Below are 27,463 nucleotides of genomic sequence, written 5' to 3' on the forward strand. Positions count from 1 at the left end.
AGAATGATGATCTAAAACTCGGGTTGTCAAAGTTTTTTCACGTTTTTCCAGAGTGCCATGGGCACAAAATCTATCTTTAGGACCATCTGAGATGTGCAAATTACCACAAATGTTTTGTCGCTTTTCTTGGACAACACACCATATTTTTTAAAAAAAGAAGTTTTTATGATAATTACAGATAAGCGGCGCTCTAAAAGTGAACGTAAAACCGACCCCAAGAAGCCATTTTCAATAAATGTATCAAAAAAGTCCGTCTTATTTGTGTTTGAAAACCAAATTAATGTAAAATAAAAAGAGGTTGGAAATAAAAGATTATGTATACAAAACACACAAGCAAAACAAGCCAGCGCTTGTGCTAAGCTCTTGGCTTTGATACGATTTGTAGCTCCTCCGTTTGAATCCGCCGCAAAGGTAAAGACGGGATGGAGCGAGAAGAAAGTGCGGGCGGGATAACAAACGCGGGAACGGTAAACAAGAGGAAGCGCGAGATAGAAGCGAGGCGATGTAAAAGGGAGGAGAGTCGCTGGGAAGCGTCAAAGAGAATTTGAAGCGGATCGCCTGAGAGAAAAGTTGGATTCCTGGCTGCTTTGTGACTTTGCCGTTGTTTGAAAAGTGGCGCTGAGTGTGGGGCGTGCTAGTCGGGTCTTTGTTGTACTAAACCAATTAAGAAAGCTTGGACAGTCAAGGACCGCCTATTGTATTTAGCGCACCATTTCGCATCAAAGCGGATGCTAATTAGCAGGTCGTCACATCGGATCTCAACTTTCCGACCGTTTTCCGAACTCGTTTTCCGAGTTTTCCCGTGACTAAATAACCATTAATATGTTTTTTGTTTACATTGTTTTCAATAAAGTCAATAAAAATATCGAGAGTGAGAATCAAGTCCAAATGCCAGATTGTCGGGAGTCTAGTTTGAAACACCAGAAAACTGAATCGGTTGAGAGTCAAAAAACTCTGAATTCAAGTCAAGTCCAAAAGATCAGAGTCCTACTCCAGAACTTGAGTAGACCCTAAGACCGTGAACTACGATTTTTACAACCACAAAAGTTAAACGTGGTACCATTTGTGTCTTCGATTTCCTTCCAACAGAATACTGCAGGTTACTTTTTAAAGTTTTAGGGTTCAAGAGTCTGAGTTAAAAACCACAAAGTCTGAGTCAAATCTGAGACGATAAAAACCTCGAATTGAATACAGAAGGTACAATAGGTCGATGGAACCGTAGGTCTTAAACTAGCTAGGTTGTTCAGGAGTTAGATCAGAAATGAGGTCGGTGCTTAGATGGATCGATAGCGCCAGAGGTTAAAATGACATTTATCTACAGCGCGCATACACACACAAAAAAAATGTCGGCGATGGTGTCAGTGGCATTCGGCGAGCGCCGTCCTCTGCGTCGGCCTGACGGGGAGTCATGCATATTTCATGAGGCTTAAAAACCTGCAAATGCATCTTGCCTGTTTTATTAGCATTTTAATCCCTGGGCGCCACCGCCACTTGCGCCTTGGGCTTGAAGAGACTTTCCGATAGACACTTCACACACGCTTCCCTCGCCGGCTGTAAAGACGCACACACACATTGGCGCGCGCGCCGCCATGTGTCCACGTAAAGGTCAAAACAAATGACGGTTCGAAAAAGGCACACTTTGGGGAATATGCATCTGCATATGGACTCCATCATATTTAGACTTATGTGACGATGTTGGACTGACCTTGTAACAAATCATATTTACGCATTTTTAAAGTAAGTCGATGGCTCTTACTAAGAAACGAACGCTATAAAGCAAAATGAATGCATTTTTTTTTCAGTGTTCAGAAACTACCAAATAAATGAACAAAATGTTGTACTATGATTACATTTTAATTGGAAACATACGGATGAGGTTTAGGGTTTATCGCAGAATTCTTTTTCTATTCCCAGAATTTGACTTTAAAGTCGGAATTCTCGGTTTAAAGTCAGAATTCTGACGTGAACGAGGACGGACTCGGACGTTGGTTCAGTCTGCTCGCTTCTTTCATCGGAAATAATGGCGTAACAACTTCATGCCCTGCCGTTAGCTGCGGCAGGCAACAGATGTCCGCCCTCTAGCTCGTTCTGTCACGGAAATTATCGTAAGTAAGAATACGAATGAAATAATAATGCTCATCTGTCCGTCAAAACTCAGCTAATCTTTCCCGAATGGCGTCAAATTAATAAAAAGAATCAATTCTTTGTTACCATTTATAGGACACGCCCATGCTTTTTATATTTTGGGAATTACGGTACTTGGACATAAGACATAGCAGTACGGATCAGTATATCGTCCCCAAGACAAAATTGGTACGGATACTCGGAATTGTTTGTCCGCCGCCTTACTTTGTGTCCTCGCCCTCTTCAAAGTGAAACGGAATGCCAATGAGGGCAAAGAGGGAACTTTCATATTGGGGGCACGGCGAAGTTAAGCGATTAAATTAAAACGTGATTAAGTGGGCGAATGGAGGGCATCGCCCCGAACGGGCGGCGGGACGAGGCGGACGCCGGGCGACGTCCGTTCCCGAAGGTTACGACAACACTTGGAAGCGCCACGTATGTTAGCCCGTGAATCTTTGCGGATGCTAATTGAATCATTAGTGTTTTCTCGGGCGCGAGTGGCGCCCGGCGTCAGCGCCTCCCCCGTAGTGTACGGCCGAGCGGAATGTGAAAGTTAATTAAGCTTTTGCTGTGATTTGCACAAATAAAAAGTAATGGGGCTGACTGGAATGCTAATTAACCTCAAGGAACTCACCGTCTTTCTGTGAAATAAGTGCGATTTACAAGCCGGCCTGCTAGCTTTTCTTACACAATTAGCGCAGATCCCCCAAGCGCGACTAATAACTCTTCCTCTCCATCATGGAGATGAATGGCTGTGATTTTTGTCTTCTTTTGCACGGATGATACCGCGCATCAGCAAAATTAAGCGTTTCAACGGCAGCCGTCGGAAGCGATTGCGCCCGTTTGAAAAGCGAGGGGTGAGGAAGGAAAAATGGGAATCAAAAGTGCGATTGGAGAACCGGCTCCCAATATTTCAGTTCCTAAAAAAAAAATAACAGAATTCAGTTTAAAAATAGGCCATCTGGTTCAAAACGATCAGACTTTTGGGGTCAGGAATTTAACCACAAAAATAAACGGAGCAACAAAACAACACAACGATCAAGGTAATTTCATGGGTTGTTCATTTTACACAAACCTTTTGGATGAAAGGAATAACCCAAACGGTTGGGTCAAATGAATACAGTAACCCACATAACAACACTATTTGGGAGGTTATTTGCTCGAAAACAAACAAATTATTCAGGTTGTTTTATGTGTTATTAATTTCACGCAATTAGTAAGGGCAAATAAATTAATAACAAACAGAGCAGCCCAATTTTTGGGTCGTTGCAAAACACCTCAAGAATCAAGTTTCTATAGTTTTTATAGGTTATTTATTGAAGTGAATAACCCTAAAATTTCTGTCAAATGAATAGGATGACCCACAAAAAAGCCACATTTTTAGGTTGTTACAACCCAACTATCAAGTTTGTTTTATGGATTATTTATATGAAATAGCTTTTTGTATGAATTAAATAACCCAAAATGTGTTTAAAATTAATAGAATAACACACAAGACAAATCATAAAATTGAATTAAATAACCCAAAGAATGTTTCATACAAACGTTTGACACAAGTTGTGTCGAATAGAATAACCCACAAAACAACCCAAATTTCAAGGTTCATTTATGGGTGAGTCATTTCTCACAAAACCTTTGGGTGAAACAAATAACCCTAAAATGTTAGTCCAATGAATAGAATAACCCGCAAAAACTGGTGTTTTTCGAATACTCCATTCCGATAAAACTATAAAAACTGGTGTTTTTGTGGGTTAGTTTTTATTGATGTAACAAAACCCAACGATCAAAACACAACCAGTTATTCATTTGACACATACTTGGATGAAATAAATACCCCCCAAATTTGTCGAATAGAATAAATCAAATAACCCACAAAAACGCCAAACTATCAAGGTTATTTTATGGTTTAGTCACTTCACACACACCTTTAGGTGATTTAATTGGGACAACCCAACTAACAATAAACAATAAAACTACCCAACATTTTTTTTAATAACCCAATGTGCTCAAAATTCACAGCTACCCACTGAGCGAGTTCGGAAAACAAAGCATTTTTTGTGTGTGTGTTCGCATGAGGAAAATTGAGTGTCGACCGTTAAAGCCTCCCCGGTCCTGACTTTCCAACTATTCCCTTCTGGCTCTGTTACGCCTCGGATACCAAATCCTTCAACTTCGCAAATCGGCTTCCGCCGTCCGAAAAGCGGCGAAAATTCATGACTTTAATAGGCCATGTGAAAGGGAGTGATAATACCTCTCTCAAGTAATTAGCGGCTCCTGAAGGCATCCCATTTATTGGCTTTGACCACAAGTTTAACATTTCAGACTCAGCCGGCCCTTTTTTGGGGGGGAAATTTTGCTCCGCCTCCATACAAATATCGCTGAAGTCGCTCGAGTGGTCAAGATCATTTAACCCAAACATCATTAACCGCTGGAACGTAGTGTTTGAAAATAACAAAAGCCACCTGACAGAAAAGCAATCAATTCCCTTTTCGGGTTCCATCTCGGGCTGCTTGGGCCTCGCCGTGTTCAAGAGCACTCCTGGCTCGGAGAACAGCGATAAGACTGACGGGAGGACGCGATGAGAAATAAATAGGCCACGTATAGGGTGGATTGAGAGGCCATTTCGGCTGGGAGCACTTCATTTGGGGGTGCGAGTGGCCCGCGCAGGCCCTTCGTGGCTGCCGGCACGTTGACACCATGTGTTGCTCCCCGAGTTTGACCTTTGACCCATTTGAACCTCATCACGTCGGGTCACCGAGTTGCGCTCCCAGGTGGTCTCAATCCCGAGAGTCTTTGAAACATGCCACCGGGTCAGAGGTCGTGGAGCGTCTTGTCATTCCATCCGATCGTTTTCGATTGGGCCTGCTGACATGAAGGTCGCGAGGAACCGGGGTTTAAACTTTGGGGGGGAAGGGGTACGCTCTGGAATGGTTGCCAGACAAATGTCGATATTGCACATATTTATTCTGATTAAAAAGAATAAATTGAAATGAAATAAATAAAATTTATTTATATAAATAATAACAAACAGGTAACACTTGAAATTACAATTTATTCCAATTTTTTTACAATAGAAATGTAGTTGCCGCCCTGTTCTCCTGCTCTCCCTTCACGTGCGTGAGTTTCATGTGGGAGACGGGCACTCCTACAAGACAAGACTTTGGGGGAGAAGGGGTACGCTCTGGAATGGTTGCCAGACAAATGTCGATATTGCACATATTTAATCTGATTAAAAATAATAAATTGAAATAAAATAAATATAATTTATTTATATAAACAATAACATACAGGTAACACTTGAAATTCCAATTTATTCCAAATTTTTTACTAAAGAAATGTAGAGATTTGCTCCCGGCGTGACCATCGACCAATGAGCAAATCACTTATCTCTTGTCTTGTAGGATTGCCCGTCTCCCACATGAAACTCACGCACGTGAAGGGAGAGCAGGAGAACAGGACGGCAACTAGACTTCTATTGTAAAAAAATTGGAATAAATTGGAATTTCAAGTGTTACCTGTTTGTTATTGTTTATATAAATAAATTATATTTATTTTATTTCAATTTATTATATTTAATCAGATTAAATATGTGCAATATCGACATTTGTCTGGCAACCATTCCAGAGCGTACCCCTTCTCCCCCAAAGTCTTGTCTTGTAGGAGTGCCCGTCTCCCACATGAAACTCACGCACGTGACGGGAGAGCAGGAGAACCGGGCGGCATCTAGATTTCTTTTGTAAAAAATTGGAATAAATTGGAATTTCTAGATATATCTATCGACCGGCTGACTAATACGTTCGAAAGTATTATTCAAAACTTATTGATTTGCAAGTACAGTACGTTCAAATGAATTTGCGAATCCCAAAATTTCACCGCACGTTGTCAGCTTCATGCTTGCGACCATTTGCATAAAGCAAATCTAATTCCTTCTGTCACGTCTGAGACATCGGCTGACTTATTCGGTATTTTGGTGGCGATCCATTCGCGGAAATAAAACAATCCGTTCCAGTCATTCCAGACCGGTCAACCTTTAAGAGAAAACAATTCTTTGGCCAAAATCCAAACGGCCGGCACAGCTTCAGTGTGATTAACCGAAAAGTGTCTTTCAACACTTGTGTCATCCCGCCGTGCGTTGTTCTAATTTAACGATCCATAAACCATAACGGCGGGACATTGACGCTAAATGCCAAGTGGAGTCGCCGTAAATGACCAATGGCCTTCTCACCTCCCGCGAGATTCGTTTGTTGTGTTTTTTGGCCCGATCCAATAAATGCTTGTTTCTACAGAAATGCAGTATTCGGAAAAAAAAAAAAAAAAAGCGAGCGTGTCGGCACTTTGGGGCACTTCACGTTGTCCGTCCATCATTCTTCTGAGCAGCGCAAAGGTCTCCTTTATACAGATGTGTTTGCTTTGAAGCAAATCATTGATTATAATAATCATCGCAATTATTCTTGGGCTTTAAAGGCTTCAAGGGACAACCGGTGGGACTTTGCACTATGGAAATGTCTTCCGTCACTGTCGACTAAACAATGCCCACTTTTTTTTTTTTTTTTTTTTTTTCGCAGAAAGCTGTACAAGCTACATATGAATAATGTAAAGGGGAGATATTATGGAAATTTTACCCTTTCATGTTTTATATACAGACGTAGTGAACCGCGCGGTTCCTTGCTGAAAAACTGTTTACTATTTTGGTGACGCTATGCTAATAGAAAACTAGTAAATTACATAGTATGTGTTGCAATGACAATAACGAATTATTCTACTAAATCAAGTGATAGACGTATAGAAATGAAGTGATGAAGCACACCCGGACCCAAACAAAGATTTTGTGTGAAATATAACCAGAAGTGAGTCATCAAATTAAATTCGGAAGAGCGCGTTCTTCTCTAACAGTGACAGTAGTTGTTCCCATGTGAGCTTCTAGTCGGAGAAAATGATGCAAAATAGAAGTGATTATGAAAGTGGTTCCCAGGAGACTATGAGTACATTTTACATTTGAGTTTTATTTATTTATTTATTTATTTTAAAGTTTTATTCATATATATACTTAAAAACTTGTTTCAATTAATTAAGACAGACTTTTTAAAATATTGTTTAGCACCTGTTCTCAATCCATCAACATGTTAGATGCAAACCCTGCTTGTTTCAAGCAATATTTTGTCTTTTAAAATTAAAATGCATCTATTTCAAGGTAATGAAAATCTGCCGACAATGCTAGCATATAACATATATGGGTTTATGCAAATTCCAGACATTCAGTTCTGAGCACGTGTCTTGTCTTATTTATTTATTTATTTTCAAGTGTTTGGCTAAAACGTAGCTAAAGGAGTCAATTATCGATAAAATATTAACTTTTACTGTAAAAAATGGCAAAATAAGCGTACTACTCCTTTAAATGCTCCAATTCTTTAAAATCCACAATTTAGCCATCAAAACTTTGCTTTTTAAAATGACGAATAAATCAAATGAGACAGCCCGGCCCTAGTTTACTGTAAATATTCTATATCCAAAATGAGTAGAGTACTCGCAGACATGTCGGGAAGATACATGGGAGCTGTTATAAAATGGGAAAAACAAACAAACAAAAAATCACAATAATGCCTTTTTACACGTAAGTGTGAAGTTATACAACATAATTCCAATACAAGGGCGATGACTTTAATGATGATTTTTGCTTTCTTGTCTTCGAGTTTGTGTATCCGTTGAAAAGCAGAGGCCGCGCAAGGTAAATTGCTTTCAAGGGAGACGGAACGCCGGCCGTAATTTGCTTTTTAACAGGTACGTTCATTTAAAAGTAGACAGTTAATGTGGTCATTAGGGAGTGACTAATGAAACGACTTTTGTGCTGCTCACATTAATGGCAAAGATGCGCTGTTTTCACACTGAAATCATATTGCAGAATCGAAGCGAGTTAGCAAGCTAGCCATTATGTTTTTGCTAAGTTTTTGAAAGACTACATAGGGATTTTTTTTTCTTACATGTTGGAAGATGTCTTCTAAAAACCAAATGATGGCGGTTTGGTTTTCAGGCTGTGACTTTAGAAAGTGGCTACTATGCTAATTAGCAGTCTCTGTTATGCTAATTACGCTAGTCACAACAACCGAGGCATTATCGACACTAGAAAATATCAAGACCAAGACAAGACCAAGACTCTTGAGGGACGAGATCCAGACAAGACCAAGATTAAAAATATCAAAGATTCGTCATAAAAACAACAACAACAACAAAAACAGAACAAAATGACTTGTGGGTTTTTTTCCCATTACATTTGCACTTAACATCATTAGAGACCAAAACCAATCTTAAAACCTACAACTCAATTATTTACAACATATACAGTCCTCGATTTTGCTTCTTAACAAATACGTTCCATATAATTCATTTTCCGTATTTTTTGGGACTATAAGGCACACCTAAAAAGCTTTAATATTACATAGTGCATCTTTTAATCAGGTGAACCTTGTGTATGAATGTAAAATTGAAGGTGAATAAAGTCTGACTCATTTGCCGGTTTGTGCCTTATAAACAGGTACATCACCATAAATGGAAAATTCACAAAATATACCTGTTTGCTGAGACGGTGCCGTATAATTCGGTGAGCCTGGTATTCTATCAAATACGGTAGCTCTTCAAACCCTTGTCCAATCCTTTGACATTTATATCAAAAGCATTTCACACCAAAGGGAAAGCATTGAAAAAAGACACCAGGGAGCTGAAATTTCACCCAGACGGCGACAACATGTTAAAGTTCAAACTGCATGATCAAAATACGGAAAAGGGGTAAAAAAAAAAAGGGTAAATCAGATCTGTTTTTTAATCCAGTAGGAGATTGGATCAGAGGCGACAATGAGCCCCCTTATCTTGTTGTAAAAGAAGGAGGCGTCGGGCAGGCACGGCCGAGAGATTTGCCGCCCAATCTATGTATGCGTACCTCTTATTGATCCCGTGCGGCTTTATAATCTGCGGGTCGATGGGTGCATATAGAAATACAGCCAGCAGCACCATTAGTGGGCGCGTTTTAATGTAAGTAAGCCTTCCGCGCTGATCTCCCGCCCACCCGAAGGAGCCCAGTCAATTACGCGGCGTTCACAATGGAAACGAAAACATTAAAAGGCTCGCAGGTTAATTAGAGATTGCAGTATTCTCGGCAGTTACGCCGACAGCTTTCCAGCATGCGACGAGAGAGGAAGTGCAATTTCCTCGCGGGGCCAACCGGGAATGAGCTACGGGGCCATTTGTCACCAAACAAGAGCGATTTAAGGTTGAATTTATCCGAAATGAAATCGGAACTCCTACGGTGAAAACGAGGCAATGGAACAACGCAAACGAGGGAGACTTTTTGGGACATCTGGAAGATGATCGTTGAACAGCGGTTAGCACATTAGCATCACAGTGGTGAGGTTGGGGGTTTGAATTTTTCAGTTTTCCTGTGTGGGCTTGGGAGGGTTTGGAACCTTAGACCTGAGGCCGATGGATCCACAAATCGAGATACACAGGTTTTGATTTGATTCAGGAAATATATATTGGCGGTCAGACCGGCTGGATACGATTATGTTATACTCGTACGTTAGGTGTTTAAAGGTAAAGACTATATTTAATGAACATCATTTTGTTTGACCCCAAAAGAATATGACGGCTTCTCTCAAAACAAGGGTTATGTCATGGAGATTAATTTTGCGTTATTGAACAAAATATGTATTTCCTCTTGCGATTTCTCTAAAAACAACCTCCTCGAGGTCACAATTTTCATTTCGCATGGGTTCCAAACGGGAACTCAAGTGTATGAAAATGATTCGAAGATGATACTCCAAATTAGGCATTTGAATTTTGAGCTGCCTTCATTCATTGTAAATTTTTCGCGGTAATTTTAAAGGTAATTAAGTGTTAATTTTCAGTCGGATTTTATGAAAACGCATCACATATAAGTACGGAACTTTTCTGACAGTAAAACACTCCGGAATATAAATTGTGTACATATGCCTGAGTTGCGTCGGACTGTAATTTGTATTTTTCGAGGGGAAATTTCGAATATTCAAGTTGGATTCAAAATCTTCACGTCGAACCATAAAAAGGTTTTCTTTCTAGTTTAAAAACACTTGCATATTTATCGGAACTTGTTCACTACTCGACAAGGAAACAAACGAGCCAACTTAAATGTAGCAAACTACAGTTTTCACTCAAGAAATATCGATAGAGATGACAACGCCTAACAGATTTCGCAGAAAGATAAAAATAGTTCATATCGGCGCTCAAAACTTTTCGTTTTTGTTGTTGTTGTGTGCTAGCACTTAGCATGCTACTACTTGTTAATTTAAACCTCAGAGGATAAAAATAGTTCATAGCGGCACTCAAAACTTTCGTTTTTGTTGTTGTTGTGTGCTAGCACTTAGCATGCTACTACTTGTTAATTTAAACCTGCCATGTTCTATCGACTTTACCAGTCGGCCACGTCGGGTGAGTTAGGGAGCTCTCGCGTTGTTTTAGCAAATAAAACCGTAAAATCGTAGACCTCTTCGAGCGATTAACGCAAAAAAAACTCCGACCGGGTTACTTGAGTCTCAAGGCATCTCTGCGTATTTTCGATAGGCTTTTGAACCTTTTCGTCGGCTATTTCTCTGCGATTGACTAGCTAGCAGTCAAGGGTATTTCCTCACCTCTCTCCCAATGTCAGACGAGATAGACTTCAACTCATCTGCGACCCTAATGAGGATCAGCGCGACAGATAGGGGCTGGATGGATAATTCATTTGTACTCACTGAAAAATGCATGGAGGCCTCTGATAGGTCTTTATTGATTGAATAGGTCACCCCCATCCCCCGGTTTTCTTTCTTCTGTCTCCCCGATTGAGCATGAACTCATTGATTAGCCATTCAGCTGCATCCCCAAGATGGGGGTGGAACCACTGAGATGTTGACACAAGGACTAAGCACTCCAATCAAAGGCGCCAACTGATTATTGCGAGTGTTGTGAAAGCTGTGCAACCAAGCCAGAAAGCCCTAGATAAACAAACGATCCCAAGACCTTTTAGACCGACACCCGAGGCCTCGGTCGATGTTCGGCCTCTGAGGCCATGTTAGGCTACGTTTATATACGACAATGCCTTGGGAAAAAAAAAAAAAAAACTGGGGAAATCCTTTTTTCATATTGATTTTGGATAGCACCGTGGTGAGCTAGATGTTAGCATGTCTTACAAAGCCATGTCCATACCAAAAACTGCTTTGGTGTCATATTGTGACATTTTGGATCGATGAACTTTTGAAGTTGAGTTAAGGAGGTTCATTTTCGGGGCTTGAATAATCTGGGGATCATTGTATAGAAAATAGCTAGTTAGCAAGCTTGGTTGCTCTAGCTATCTACTTTAAATACAGTAGAGATCGATAGCTAGACAGACAGAGAGACAAATAGATAGATAGATAGATAGATAGATAGATAGATAGATAGATAGATAGATAGATAGATAGATAGATAGATAGATAGATAGATAGATAGATAGATGCTTTAAATACAGTAGCTAGATAACTAGCTAGCTTGATAGGTATTGAATATAAAGCAGCTCGACCAATAGCTAGCTAGTTAGATGATTTAAATAAAGTAGCTAGATAGCTTGTTAGCTGCTACTCATGCAGCTAGCGAGGTTGTTGATAGATAGATAGCTAGCTAGATAGATAAATAGATAGCTAGATAGCTAGTCAGCTAGATAGATCCTTTAAATACAGTAGTTTGATACAGTAACTAGCTAGCTGGTACCCATGCAACTAGCAAGCTTGATAGGTATTGAATATACAGTAGCTCGACCAATAGCTAGCTGATACTCATGCAGCTAGATAGTTAGCTAGCTGATAGATAGATAGATAGATAGATAGATAGATAGATAGATAGATAGATAGATAGATAGATAGATAGATAGATAGATAGATAAAATACTCAAACACAAAAAAAACTACAGGGCGATAAGTTTGTTGTCAAAAAACAGTTTGATTTGAAATATTTCAATTTTCAGACTGGAACGCTTCATCGAGATGCTGATATCCCACAGCACATTGCAACCGCTTAATTCAAATGCCGTTCCATAGTAATGGAATTTAAAGGAGCCCGGAATGTGCAATTGCGTCGATTAATTTATTCTCGCGGGGGCGAATGTATGATCCCCGGACTTGCAAATCCACTTCTATGTACAGATTTCATGCGTCCACGCCACTTGGCACTTGACAGCCGCCACACGCAGTTCGCCTCGGGATAATCCAATCGCGCACTTGGTCTCTATTTTTTCTTACAGAGGGCACACGGGGGACCTGGTATTGTAGCCATGGGGGGTGGGGGGGGATGTCTTTATTCTTCAGCCCGGCGCAGCTTAAGGCTGAGGAGATGATGGGGCCTTGGCCGCCTCTCCATCTTTTTTCCCAGCTTAAAAGAGGATCAGGCAGAAGGAAGGCTGCCGTCTTCTGCTCCGCGGGGGTCTGAGGGCCCGGTTTGAAAAGCCGCAGCATGGAGATTTACAGAGGGCGGATGCTTCAGAATGGCGTAGTCGTCTTGCACTTTGTCCGAAAGCTGATTTTTTTTCCAGGAGGTTAAGTGCATTAAAGATTCTCAGGCTAACACCAGGCAAAGTCAACTACCAAAGGTTTTTTTTTTTTCTTTCTTATAACTTTTTGAACCTTAATTGAGTTTTGAGGCATTTGTGTGCCATTTAGACGTTCAAATGTATGTTGTGATTTGTATGTTGTTAAACACACATCGTAAAAAAGAAAATAACATGCAACTTTGTAATGGTGTTCATGCCTAAAGACATGTCAACAAAATTGAGAGTTGGAGTTTGTATTTCCCTTTGTTTTTCTTAGTTTTGTAATAAAAGTATCAGCTCCAAATATCATTCATCGGCCTCTTGACACCTAAAAATCGGTATGGGTCCCAGAAAAAAAATGATGGATCTATCCCTATAAAATAATTGCAAAATTCATGCAACTCTGTAATGTTGTTCAATAAACAAACACTTAAAGATATTTCGACAAAGTTAAGAGTTGGAGTTTGTATTTTACTTTGTGTTTATTTCACAATAAAAGTGTCATCTGCAAATATCGGCGATCGGCCTCCTAAAAATCGGTTTAGGTCCTGGCTAAAAACGTATCGATCCATCTCTAAAAAACAACCACAAAATTTTACTTTAAAGTCAGCTAGCTTCATGCTAACACGTAATGAAAAATGCCATAGCCAAACTAATAGAAAACTTGCATTTTGGGGTGTCATATCGTTTTACGGGATAGACGTTTACTAAAGACCAAATCCTTCGGACGTTGAGAGCAGACCTGCCCTTCATTGTGGAGAAGGCTAATTTAAGTTAATGTAAAATACAAACTCCTACCTTTAAGTGTTTTTTGACGCCAATATTTTTCCTTTTACCGAAACGGCTCGAAATAACGGTTACCCGCGTGCTTGACTACCAGTAATCTGTATCAGCCCTGAAAAAACATTGTTTCTATCAAGCAAAATCAAAGTTTTAAATTCAGCTAGCTTAATGCTAACACATAATGGGAAAAGCCATTGGCAAGCTAAAACTGACCTGCAACACGAGACTCTGGTCAAAGTTGTAGGCGCCGGGCCGTCCCTCCAGCGTGGAGAAGGCCACGTTTCCGCCCGTGAGCGGGGCGATGTCGCTGAACTCGTCGGTGCACAGCGCCGTCCTCTCGTCGTCCCCCAGCCGCAGGAAACCGTTGACGTCCTTGCCGTAGGTCTCCCTGCAGGAGGCGCTGTAGAACTGATAAGGCAGCCAGGGTCCGTCCGCGTTGGTTCGCCTGTAGATGGCGAAGCTCTCGGGCCGACTGGTGTAGAATTTCAGACGGATGTAAGTTATCTCGAAGGCCTTCCCTGTTGAGCGAAAGCGTCTCAGTTACACGCAAATATATATTTTTTTTCAATGATGTGCTATTTGGGCCCCGGGGCAAAAGGAAACCAAGCGGACTAAATTGCAACAGAGCAAACAAAAACAGACGGCGGGTGGGTTTATGAATTTCCCGTGCTTATGTGCAGGGTAAACACATGTCGTCCCCGCAGGACAGTCTCAGCCCGCCTGTGTTTCCCGATCTTTATTGAGCCCAGGCACATAAAAGAAAACAATCTCATAGCACATCACCAATATATATATATATATATATATATATATATATATATATATATATATATATATATATATATATATATATATATATATTTATATGTGTGTGTAGATTAGGGTAAACGAAAAAAAAGGGTTGACAAGATAAAAAAAAAAAAGGCTCCTAAAGCATTTAAAGTAATCATTTATATTGTACAAGTTGACAATATGATTGCAGTTCACTTTTTTGCCTTGAGATGGTGCTGGTGTGTTGAGTGCAGAGAGAGAGAGAGCGACACCTTTTTAGGACGTTTAATTTGTACATTTTTATCTTACATTTCCAATGATGCGGGAATCATTTACAAGTCCACAGGAGGAATAATATTTATCATTTGGATTATTTTAAGCATGTAAGTTTACTTGAGTTTAGTTTGGGGTCATGCCAAGAGCTTCCTGTGTGATGTCATTACTAACGACGTGCTAACAACGCGAACGTCAGACACGACAGCCCAAAGTGGAATGTTACATAGGTGTTTTTATGTGAATATGTACAACGTTGGCCGTATTTTCTTTCTAATTCAAGCTCAAATTCTAATGAATCGGAAAAGACGACAAAAACGGCATAAAAAGGCCGACTGTTACAGGTGGCGTGAAAGGGGGCTATTGTTGATTGAAGATGCCATCCACTCGTGGGCTCTCCACGCAAAACGAGGACACTTCACTCCCGCACAAGAGCGTCGCATTTTTCCTTCCTCATTTCCACCGAAGCTCGGCCGCCGACTCTCGAAACAAGCTCGGCGCAGTCAGCTGTCGCCAATCAAGCGGCCCGCTAATCAAAGACATACGACGCTCGTCATCGCGCCGCGGCTCGCGTGTGTATTGTCCTCTCTCGTCTGTCGGGAAATTTGTCCTACATCATTAGCCACAACGTCTCCCCGCGCCCTCGTACCGAGGGGCCCGTCTCATTCCCCCCCCAGGTATCGCAAACGCTCTTGTTTTCGTAATGGTTTCTTTCCTCTCCGAGCCAAAAGATCGTTAAACTTTCATTTACTCTCCGCATGAGGTGACCGCGGTCCTGCCGGCACCGAGGCGCAACTCATCACGCTGGTGCGAGATGAGCCCTCCCCACAACTGCCAGCGGGGATGAAAAGCAAAGTTGCATCCGCAATGGATATTTTTTTGTAATTTCGTGGATTCTATGTTTAATGATTCGTGATTTTGACGGGCGGCCAGGGCACACATTGGGGGAGTTTATTACAGCTCATGCGGCGTTGCTGTAGCTACAGTCGCTAATATGGAACGCGGAGAGACGATCGATGGTTACCAACCAGGAAGGGAAGTGATGGAAAATTGCAACTGGTGCTGAAAATAAATGACTATTGACTGGAGCTACTGCGAGAGTCGTGATTATTAAATCTGTCAAAATCTGGCGTTTATTTATTTATTTGATTTATTTATTTTTTTTCAAGTGGCGAATTGAAACTGGTTAACTGATTAGAGCTCGAGATTTACAGTTTATGCCTTTGTCAATTTGGGAAGCGTGGTGTACTCATCACTAATCAGCGGTTGGATTATTTTTTAACATTGTAAAATTCTGGAGGGAAACGGATAGCGGACAACGCAAAAAAAACATGTACGCTATGCACGTACGACACAAATATGGTTCAGTAAGTTTGAATGTATTTGCAAGTACATTTGAAGTTACTTGACGAATTCGTTTGAATGTACTTGCAAATACATTCAAACTTACCCCTTACTCCGAAAGATAAACAAATGGCATTTAGGTGAATAATGTTAGCTAGCTACACGCTATAAAAATGACTTGCGACGCTACGTACGTACAAAACAAATACATGCAAATACATTCAAACTTACCGAGTCGTATTTGTTTTGTACGTACGTAGCGTCGCAAGTAATTTTTATAGCGTGTAGCTAGCTAACATTATTCACCTGACTGCCATTTGTTTATCTTTTAAGGTCGTTAAAATGTAATGCTTTAGCCGCAAAAAGTTATTTATTTTACAGTAGCTTTCTATTGCTGTCATTTTTTGACACGCGTGGACGATTTTTCCGGTCGCGCGGCGTTCTCCGTCAAACGTATTTTCACTTTACAGGCACTTTAAAGAGCCGCCGACACCGTGCCGAGAGTTTCGATTTAATCCCAAGACTTCATACCTGCGGTACAGATCTGACCTGAGCTACCTGGAAAATCCACAGTCCTGATCTCAATTAAAGTCAGCGCTTGGGCGGTGGAGAAATAATCCTTCAAAGATAATCGCCCGGGCCTTTGGGGCTTTTTGGGAAATCCACTTGAGTGGCTCCCGTAAAGTCTATCTATTCATCTTCATTTATCTGGGGGCTATTACAGGGCAGTCTGGGAACGTTTTGACCTCGTGGACATTCTCGTCCAGACTAAACTGTTGGCGAGTGGGCGTGGACTAAACGTTTGTGACTTTAGATGTGAGTCAGGATGTTGGTGTTTTTTGACTGGGCCCAATGAGAACCAGCTGCTGACTTCAAGGATGCGAGTGTTTCTTTTGGCGGGGGGGAAAAAAAACGCTGACCCCGATTCTTAACCGGCGTTTTTTTCCTTCTAAGGCCCCCCGCCGTTTCCTCCTCCCTCGTTTTATTTTGCTTGCCTCCAGACTCCCGCCGCCATGTTTGTCATCCTAGCTTTCCTCCATGTGAGCACGTGTTTAGATAGGAGAAGCAAAAGACAACAAATGTGTCCAGACTCCGACGCCAACATCCAGATGCGGAACGGGATTTTCAAATTCAGCTCATTTTCTCTCTTCTTTGAGATGTAGATGACTGTTTTGCTTATCCCTTGTGGCATTATGGTACAAATTATGGACATTTCTTTAATTTTTTTATGACTTCATAAAATAATCAATGGGAAAAAAATCCACGAGGGAGCTGAAATTTCCTGCAGATGATTAAAACATGTAAGATTTCAAAATGCAACGATTCTGAGACTTCTATGTGACTGCAGCTGGACGTGCAAGATTTTGTATACAAAAATAATCCCTGTACCAATTTTGGACCATATAAAACCATTATAATCACAATTTTTGAGATGCATTTTAAAAGGATTTATGACATTGATTTTCCTGCAATTTTTGCTAGGTTCCGTTGAGCGACGGTCAGACTTTGTAAACAAACAGAAAATTCTTTGTTGACTCTTGTTTCACCTCAAGACAGAAGGTGGCGGTAGAGACCAGTTAATGACTACGCCTTAAAGTGTCGTCATCACGTCACTACAAAGACAGACCATACCATTTTTCAATTTTTTGTGGGTGTTAATAAATGTAACCAACATATGTATGGATAAAACTGATCCCACTGAACAATTTGAGAGGTTGAAGGAAAAACTATTCATGAAAAATTTAAATTATTATCCCTTTAAAAACGTTTACATATTTCCCATTGACCTACTGGGAGCTGTACACACCTTTCACCTTTTTGCGTTTGTAAACAGGCTAGATTGCTAAATGCTAAAAAACTTGCACATGGCACATCACTGATGCATTATGGGAAAAATGCTATTTTCAGCATTTAACTGACAAACATACATTTAATGTATTTGTATGTACGTTCAAACAAGTTTACTGGCCAAACACATACTTGTTTTAAATTATTTTAAATATATTTGTATGCCTAAAAATAGCATTTTCCCCACAATTCTGCATGCACAAATAAATCAGTTTTTTTTTTCATTACTTTGGCCTGAATTAGTTCAATGAGTAATTTTTATTATTTTGTTCTCTTTACAGTTTTCTTTCTTTTTTTTTTTTCCCGAACACAAGTATCTGTACTTGTCCTTAAGTACTTTTTTCACGGCTGCGCCCAAGTTCACACTATCTTGCTCGCGCGCGGCGGCATTAAAGGCTGGACTGTAAAAGCGCCGACAGGTTTGTGGGGCAGAGCATCCATCAGAAATATTCTCTCAGCAACAGCTGCGCCGCTGCTTTTCTCCGGTACAGGCACCGCTCTTAAATTATAGACAACAAAAGCCTCAACAGCAACCTGCTGCTGGAAACTTGCCGGGAAAAAAAAAAAAAAATCCACTTCCTGCCCTCTGAACACAAAATATAACAAGTCCTTGACATTTTCACCATCTATCAGCTTCATGTCCGTCCTTCATGGACCTTTGCGGCACGTCTTGGTGACAACGACTGACTGAGGAGATTTGCCCCAAAAAAAAAAAAAAAAGCCCATGGTGCTTTATTTACTCAACTGCAGATGGGTGACGGCCTTTTTGACAACATCTTAGAAGTACATTACAATTGATCCAAAGTCCAAATGAAGTTTTGATCAAATAAAAAAAGTAAAATTCTAGTTTTTAGGTGATGCTGTTTTGGTTAGCAACATGTTAGATTCCACATGAAAAGTAAATGTCATTGTTGTTTCCACATTATATAAGAGGTGCAATGATTAACCGATCAATCGGCAGCTAATCGATAATCCCCCCAAAATATATAGTATATAATACAATAGAATAAATACAAATAAATATGTGTATATAATAATACATCTGATTCATTAATTAATCAACAGATTAACCGATTAATAAAATATTGTTAGTTGTAGCGATCACATTTAATATTCCATAAAAACGTGCACTAAATATGCTACATCGGTAGGTGCCGCTGTTCTGATTAGCAAACAAAAAAAAGTTTGATCAGACATATTGGTGAGCCCTAAAGGTTTATTATTGTCATTTTTTTATTGTTGATTGCTGTGTCAATGAATTGATGAATTTAAATTTAAATTTCCATCCCTTTACTCCCTTTACTTTGTGCAATAACAAACAATTTCTATTAAACGTCTGCAAATCTTATTTTTCTTGAAAAAAAAACATTGAAAATCTGAAGATGGATCACCTCCAAAAACTATTATCAATTATCGGCGCATTGAAGCAATCTGAAAAGCTGTCGCGTCAAAGCGGGGTTTGATTCCGAGTCGATCCGAAAGTTTATACAACCTTAGGCAGCCGTTCAAAAGCTAACAAGGAAAATCCTGTATTACATATCCGCACGCTTTGATTTCTGTCAACCCCCATCAGGTTGACATCTAGATCTTAGTGCTTTTTGGTCCCTTGATCACACCATGAACGCATTAAAATTTCAAGCCAGCCATGTTCCAGCCTTGGCGGAGGTCTGCGGGATGTGTCGCCGCCGACGCAGAAAAAGAGCCCGCTAGCTCGCGGGCTTTTATTTTTTGCGACGCTTTAGACTTTCTCAGTCGAGATATACGGCGCAATATTAAATTCTCACTTTTACAGCCATCTTCTAGCGAGGGGAACAAAAGATGAGCTTGATGCGCGCACGCTTGGCCTCTTCGTCGGGGAATTGTCGCGTTTCATTTCCCGAGTGATGCTGATTTCTTCATCTTTTCTTGCGCTGCGTTATATATATAAAAAAAAGCGGGGTGGGGTTCACGCTCACAAATTCCAACTCAAAGCCGCGTCAAAGTCTTTTTTTGGACGAGCTGTTGTACACCGAACGCTTCCATGCCAGTGGACGAAAAATGGCAACCAAGCCAAAGCTCTCCAGCTAACGCGCTTTTTCCCGTGAAATCCCATCAGCGCAACCACGACCATCTGCATTCAATTATGTTCTTCTTCTTATTATCACTACTAGCGCGAAAGCCATTCTCTTTCTATTCTTGGAAAGGGCCGACGGAGAGCATATAAGATGTTTGACAGCCGTTTCAATCCCGAGAGCATACAGAAAAAGAACATTATCCAAGTTGACCAACAGTACTTTGCAAAAGTTGAGTAAGTACCGGCAATTTTTGACGATAATCCGCAACTTTTTTCTCATGCTTTGAAGTCTGCGAGTTATATACGGACGGTATGACCTGCGAAATATCTGCAGTATTTCTTTAAAGGGATGTGATAAGATAAGTACAGCACTCAGTTTTGAGTCGTTGATTTTAAGTAGTCATGAAAGCCTAAATCAGATATTATTTATATTATATTATACCAATATTATTTTGGTATAAGAGGAAAATATTGGCGTGATTATTAAAAATACAAACTCCACCTTTTTAATGTAATTGTCAGACACCTTAAACCACAGGTGTCAAACTCAAGGCCCGGGGGCCCGATCCGGCCCGCCACATCAATTTATGTGGCCCGCGAAATCCTGCCCATGGCGAAATCCTGAGCAAACTTCAAATTTCTGGTTAAAATACTAAATTTGCAAGTTTTAAAAATTTAGGGGTAAAAATAACCAGCATTTTATGTTCCTAATGTCTCTTTTGAACAGTTTTTACCGGGCTCTTATTTCAAAACCAGTTAGAAGTGTGACAAACACACCTAAAACTGATTTGATTTCACAATTATACCGGCCCTCTGACAAAAATTATAACTACAATGCGGCCCCCGATAAATATGAGTTCGACACCCCTGCCTTAAACCATAGGTGTCAAAATCCAGTCCTCGAGGGCCGGTATCTTGCATGTTTTCGGGGTTTTCTCTCCCCAAACCACCTGATTCAAATGATTCGTTCATTAACAGGAGCTTGAAAATGATCCTAATCACTTGAATCGGGTGTTTTTGAGAGAGAGGGTTCAAAAACATGCAGGATACCGGCCGTCCAGGACTGGAGTTTGAACCTTTGTTGTAAAATTCTAAGAAAATTTTAAGGTAGCTCCCATGGTCTTAAAAAGTGTAATAAAAAAGTATAACCACAACTCCCTGTGGTTTTATTCGCCATCAGATTTAGAAAAACGAAACATAAGTCAAAAAGCCAAATATCGGCGCCGATAACCCTACGTAAACAGCGCATGACTTAACCGATCTATGACGTTGGCATCGCGAGCCCTAAGACACTTTGACATTAAATTTAGCGGGGCGACGCTTGGTTAAAAATATCAGTATCATTCATCGGATAGACTTCATGTTTGTCGGCGCCGCTGTTTCGATTAGCAAAAGCAAACCGGCCTTACCGAGACTGAGGGTGAGGTTGACGGAATTCGGGTATTGGACGCCGTAGTACATGGACTGACTCTGCCACCAGGTGGGCTCCTCGTTCCTGTGGAAGTCGGTCAGCAGGGCGGCGCCGTGACTGAAGCCCGGGTCCGAGGCGTCGCAGCGGTGGCAGGAGCGCGCCGCCGAGCCCATCTGCATGCAATAATCCTCGGGCGCGGCCCCGCACTGATTGGACACGAGCACGCTCCGATTGAAGGCCACGTTCTGGAACTTGGGCAGGCAGCGGCCGGGGGCGCCCGTCTCCTCGTCGTAGCAGGAGTCCATGGAGGCCCCGGCCGGACTCCGGAGGAGGGCCAGCAGATGAAACCACGCGGCGAGACGGGCATCCATTTTGACAAGGCGGCTTCAATCGTCCGCTTTCTACATCCACGCCGCCCCCCCCCCAAAAAAAATCTCTCACGCCCGACGACTTTGATGGGAAAGATGAAAATTCACAAAGAGGAGCCCCGCAGCCAAAATCATCCCGGCGCGCTCTCGTCAGCCTCAACATGTGTTCCCCCTCTGTGAAGCTCCATGCGGGAACTTCTGTCGTCGGAGGAGGGTCCCGAGTTTGGGGTGGGGTGACCATGTCAGACCAGGAGCATTCCTCCATCTGCTGGTGGAGCGAGAGAAACTTCAAAGGCTTCAGCGTAGGCAAAGGATTAGAGTTAGTGAGGGAAACATTAAAGTTCACCACGTTCAGATTTTTATTTACCATCCTGAAAGTCCCAACGTTAAAGTCGGGAATTCTGACTTTGTTCTTAGAATTCTGACTTTTAAGCGAAAAATCAGGGCGAAAAAAGTCAGATTTCTCACTTCAGACTAAAATTATGGGAAAATGATCAGAATATTGAGAAGAAAGTCAAAATTCTCGCTTTGAACAGAGAATTCTGAGAATAGTCAGAATCCTCTCTTTAAACTGAGAAAAATGACAATTCTTTAAATACCAAGAATAATTGCAAATTTCTTAGAAAAAAATTAGGCTGGATTATCACTGTAAAACTGAGAACTATGACAATTCAGGCGTTGTACTGAGAATCAAGGCAAAATTCTGACTTTAAAGCGCGACTTTTAGGAATGAAGGCATAACTCTGAGAATAAAGTCAAAATCCAGAGAATTAAATTAAAATTCCAATAGAATTCTCAGGATGCTCACTTCAAAATGAAAAATGTTGTTAGAAGTCTCAGAATAAAATCAGAACTCACATTTTATTGTGAAAATTCTGAGAATGATGTCGTGATTCTTGTGTTAAAGTGGGAATTCTGACTTCATAGTCATAATTTTTAGAATTGAGCCTGAATATTGAGAAACAAAGTCAAAATTCTTACTTCAAAACACATGACAAATACGAGAAAGGCACTGAGATTCAGGAGAAAAAAAATCTCACTTCAAAAGAAGAATTCAGAGTATTAAATTAGAAAAAAGTCATAATTCACTTTTTAACATGAGAATTCTAAATCTAAAATCCAAATTGTGAGAATAATGCCACATTTTTGACTTCAAAGTAAGAACTCTGAGCTTAAAATGAGACTCCAACAAACCTTTTTTTCTTTCCTTCACTGGCCTTAATCCTGGTTTGATCAAATCCAGTTTTTGAGACCAACATTCCAGTCTGTTTTTGATCCTTCCCCTCACACACCTGATTCAAACGATCAGCAATCTCTGCATGATGGATGAGTGGTCAGTAAAAAGTTAGCTTAGCATTCGGGCTCCGGCTTTCTGGTATGACTCTAAAAAAATCTAAGTGGTAGATAAAAGTTGAACAAGGTGGGGCGAAAAAGGATATTTACTATCTTCTGAGTGTGATGTGGCCATCTGTTTGGGAAAATTCAAAATGACAGGTAAATGCTAGCTAGTTAGCTAGCTAACTACTTAGAAAAATTCAAAATGATAGGTAACTGCTAAGCTAGATAGTTGGTTAGCTAACTGCTTGGAAAACTTCAAAATGATAGATAAGCTCAAGCTAGCTAGTTAGCTAGCTAGCTAACGGCTTGTTGACCATTTTGTCACCATTTTCAACAAATATGCTCCCGCCCTGTACACTATTTAACAAACAATTTTGTGAAATGAAATAAGCTACAATTAATTTAAGCTAGCCGAAATTGTCTAGTTGTTCAAATGGGTCATTTTATCTAACTGTGGTACACTTTCAAGCAATTTCCTAAGCAATTTCCTAGCAAACTTGTCTTTTTTTTGTTGTTGTTGTACCTTTTCCCTGCTTGATGGCCATTTTGTTTCCATTCTTGATGTTCCCTCCGTTTTATTCCCACTTGTTCTATTTCTGTCCGCAAGGCTACTGATGAATTGGCTGTGCTCTGATTGTGTCTTTATAAATAAATTGAATACATTTTTATTCTCCAAGCATATTTTTCCCCACATAATTGCTAAAGTTATATTAAGTACCTTTTCAGCTTCAAGGCCTTTTTGTTTTCAATTCAATGACTATATATCTGTTCCATACAACTAATCACCTGAGGACGTTTTTTTTTTTTTTTTTTACACTATATTCCTGTACCACATTTACACTTAGTATTTAAGTAGTACGAGAAAAAAAAAACATGTTTTGAAGCACTGAACTGACTATATTAAATGGAGTACTTCGACTCGTTTTCGTATTAAAAAAATAAATATTCCTTCCCTATTATTTAAAATAGATTATCCAGCAAAATGTAATGTAATCAAAATATATTTAAAAAATTAAAATTGTAAACTTTTTAAATTGCAGCCAGGAACATTTTAATGATTAATGTGAATAATGATTAATGTGTTCATGTTCCGGATCAATTTTCATTTATTATTTGTTGAGATAAAAAATTTTTATCACTCAGTTTAGTTGGTTGAAATTGTTTAAATATGGATTGACATTTTTTTTTTGTACTTTTTGAGGCACCTTTAGCATTTTTTTTCAGATTCAGAATAAGCTGTAACCTTTATAAACCTTGCAAAAAGTACAGTAAACATTTGTTGACAATTGATATATATTTTTTTTCTTTGGCTGTTAAAAGGTATAATTTTAGATATAATATTTTCTTACAGGTAAAGATCTTTATTCTCTTCACCACGGCGAGTGAGAATATTTTATTTTTTCCTGCATTAACTCTGCTAACATTTCACATATGTTAGCATTATGCAAACAGACTAATAAAATACTGTAGCTTTTGAATGAGACATTTTTATGATTATACAATATTTAAATCTCTTCTTTTACAGCTTGTTGCAGTTTTTCCATCAACCAGGAGTGACAAAAACCTTGACGCAAGCTTTTTTGAGGAGAATTAAACAACCGAGAGAATGAGAGCAAGTTCTAAGGTACGTGTAATTTGTCCATGTTTTGTTGATGGAAAAATTGAAGTCATTCATGTAGAAAGAATTTCTACTGCTATATAACACAAGATCATGTTTTTTCTTTTTTCATGATCAAAAAGGAACCGACTCTGAATACAAAATAGTGCCGGTAAAAACGTTTAAAGATGCATAAGCTATCCCTAAAGCTCTATAAGCGCTCGCAGAGAGCAATGATGTGCATAGACCTGTTTAAAATAAAAAAAATGAAATAATACAATTATGCTAGGCAAACAAAGACAGCCAAGGCATATAGAGGCGCTCGGGAGGTGCGCATTTATGATCCGAGGGGGGATTTACGGCAAAGTTTTGCACGTGCCGTCGCGTGATCGCCTTGATTTATCGAGGCTGTCTGCGCTCAAGCTAGCGCTTTGCGAAGGAAAAAGGAGACGCATCAGTTAGCTGTCAATTCCTCCGCCGCTCGCCAGACTTCACGGCTTTTTAACCGCGTGCCTCGGCGCGACACAATACAAACGGGCGTTTATTATATATGGAATACGTACCTTACATTTATTGCCGCGCCGCCCGCAGGGACACATATCAACCTGAGCGGTACTCCGGGATGACAAGGCATGCTAGCCTGCTAATGCTAATAGGCGATAGGCTTTTCGGAAGCGCAGGAAACCGTTTTATTACGATAAAATAAAAAATGATGAATATTCAATGTCTAATTAATGAATGGAATGAGATTTGAATAATGAAAAGCATCCAATTTCTTTTGTTCTGGGCAAAATTTGAAGGGACAAGCGCTAATTGGTAGAAGAAAACCTGACAAACAATTAGGGTTTTATAAAATAATGACCATCTTCCAAAAAGAAGCTTCACGCTATGAGGGAATTAGTTTTTAAACAAACCAACAAGACTTGCAAATTGTTTGTCTAAAACAATGATTAACTTAATGCTAACAGAGGGTTCAAAAGGCCTTTGACAGGCTAGCAAAATTAGCATCACTGCAATAATTACCCTCCAAAGCAGATTGTTTTTCTTTTTTTTTTCCTAACCAGCGAAAAGCATTTGTCTTCCATATTAAATGGTGGTGTCTTCTTTTATAGACCAAATTCAGAAGCTCAATCATGCAACATCATCTGTTTCATTTCTGCTTTCCTGTCCAAAACTTAAATCATTAATGACTGTATATCTGTTTAAATTTTATAAAACAGAGGTGTCCAATTTTTGGCAGGAGTTACCATTGCCATTATTGCTGCCATTATTTTGGTAATAACTTGCTTCATGTTCCATTTAATGTGTTCTTAATTTGAAAAGAACGCTAATTACCCATTGTGTCACATTTGCTAGCTTGCGAGCTAATGAGTCTCTCGTGAAGGTGATTTGTTTGTGTGAAACATTTTAACTGCAAAATACGATTGTTTATGTAACGCAAGTTCATTACTGTGTATATTCTAGTTGACGTTTGATGGTCCTTCAGTGCTTTTAAGCGACCATTGCTTTTGTTTGTTTTTTGGGTCAACCACTGTGTTATTTTTTTCTTTCATTTTCTAATGTAAATGTTGTCTCCGGGTTCCAAAAACGTTGTCATGACGTTCAGCTAGATGAAAGCAGGCATACGTTTGGTTGATCCTTATGCACTTTGTTTGCCAGATGTTATCTGGGTTCCTCTCTGAGTTCTTCTTTCAAACGAGTGTGACATCATTAGCGGGCAAGGCAGCGCTCGACAACACTCCAGCCTACGCGTTCTTCCACGTAGGTGTTTTTTGAGTAGTGCCATCGAGTTCATAACCGAAGCTAATGGATGAATGGTCGCTCACTTTGTTTTTTTGGCGAGGGAGGGGGAGGGGTGGCTGTGGGTGCCACTAATGGATGCTTCATATACAACACAGTAGCGCAAAGAGCGTGAAGAGAAAAGCATCCGTCATACTCCACCAAATAATCCAAATTCTGAGCCTTGCTGTTTGTTCTAGTTTCATACATAAAACATGGTTTGTTGTTTCGTTTCTGGGGTTTTTAACACGGAAATACTTTTAAGCTGTCTCATCGAGAGCTGCGCTTATATTGAGTGAAAAGTGGGGTAGCGCTCCGAGCTTCGAAATATCTAGGCCGGAAAAATCTAACGAAAATTTCAAGGGTTCAAAAATAAATATAAGCCATTTTTTTAGGTCAATGATGAGAAGTGATGTCAATAAAGGTCAATAAAGGTCGGAGGTGGGTATGGACGGTTGCCCATGTTTTGGGCTCGTTAGGCGAAATCGTCACAATATAAACCAATGCTAATTAGCGAATGTGTATTAAACCCCAGGTAAAAACATCAAAATTGGATATCCATATTAAAAATTGTAAACAAAATAGTTTTGTAAGTGCTACTTGTATATAATATACAAATAAATAACATCATAAATAAAACATGTGTAAGGGAAAAATGAAATTTTATTTACCTTTGAGTGACGTGACTTGAGCTAGATAGCCTAGCCTTCTTCGTATTTCTTGATTATCTCCAGTTTCCATGCTAATCATCTTCTTCTCCCTTTAACGTCACTAGCAATCTTGGGACCCGTGGCTAACCAATTATTTGACGCGTTACAGTGCAGGCAGTTTGACACGACCAGAAAACGAGAGCAATTACCTAAAACCGCCTGAAGAGGGAGGCAAAACAACATAAACACTGCCAACCCCACAGATCATGACAGTTGTTGATGCCATAAAGCGGGAAAAATGCCGTGAAGAGGGGACGAAAAAATAAAATTTCACTTAGTAAAGTGAGAAAAAATGAAAGCCAGTAACCCAGGGGTCCACTGTACAGAAAATTATCTTTCTGTCACTGACGGCTGCCCGTTTTGCCAATCAATAACAGACTGGAAAAATTTGTAAATTTTGACAAAAATGGTGACAGAAGCACAGGTAAAAAAAAAAAGAATGAATAAATGTTTGTCCAAAAATATCACAGATGCTTCACGAAGCTTCGTTTTCCGATCACTGT

At 40.0% G+C, this 27,463-nt stretch overlaps 1 protein-coding gene across 1 annotated transcript in view; it reads right to left on the reverse strand.

The window, feature by feature from the left end:
* Positions 1-21,679, reverse strand: part of lamc3 (laminin, gamma 3) — a 71,955-nt gene extending 50,276 nt beyond the window's left edge. The window contains exons 1-2 of the mRNA XM_088435874.1: positions 21,167-21,679; positions 13,682-13,986 (exon numbers count right to left, since the gene is read on the reverse strand). Of these exons, the coding sequence (XP_088292000.1) occupies positions 13,682-13,986; positions 21,167-21,539 (678 nt within the window). The 5' untranslated portion in view covers positions 21,540-21,679. The remainder of the gene's footprint in view (positions 1-13,681; positions 13,987-21,166) is intronic.
* Positions 21,680-27,463: the final 5,784 nt, after the last annotated feature.

This window comes from Hippichthys cyanospilos, chromosome 15, assembly GCF_059441005.1.
Source record: "Hippichthys cyanospilos isolate Australia breed blue-spotted pipefish chromosome 15, RoL_Hcya_1.0, whole genome shotgun sequence".
NCBI lineage: Eukaryota > Metazoa > Chordata > Actinopteri > Syngnathiformes > Syngnathidae > Hippichthys > Hippichthys cyanospilos.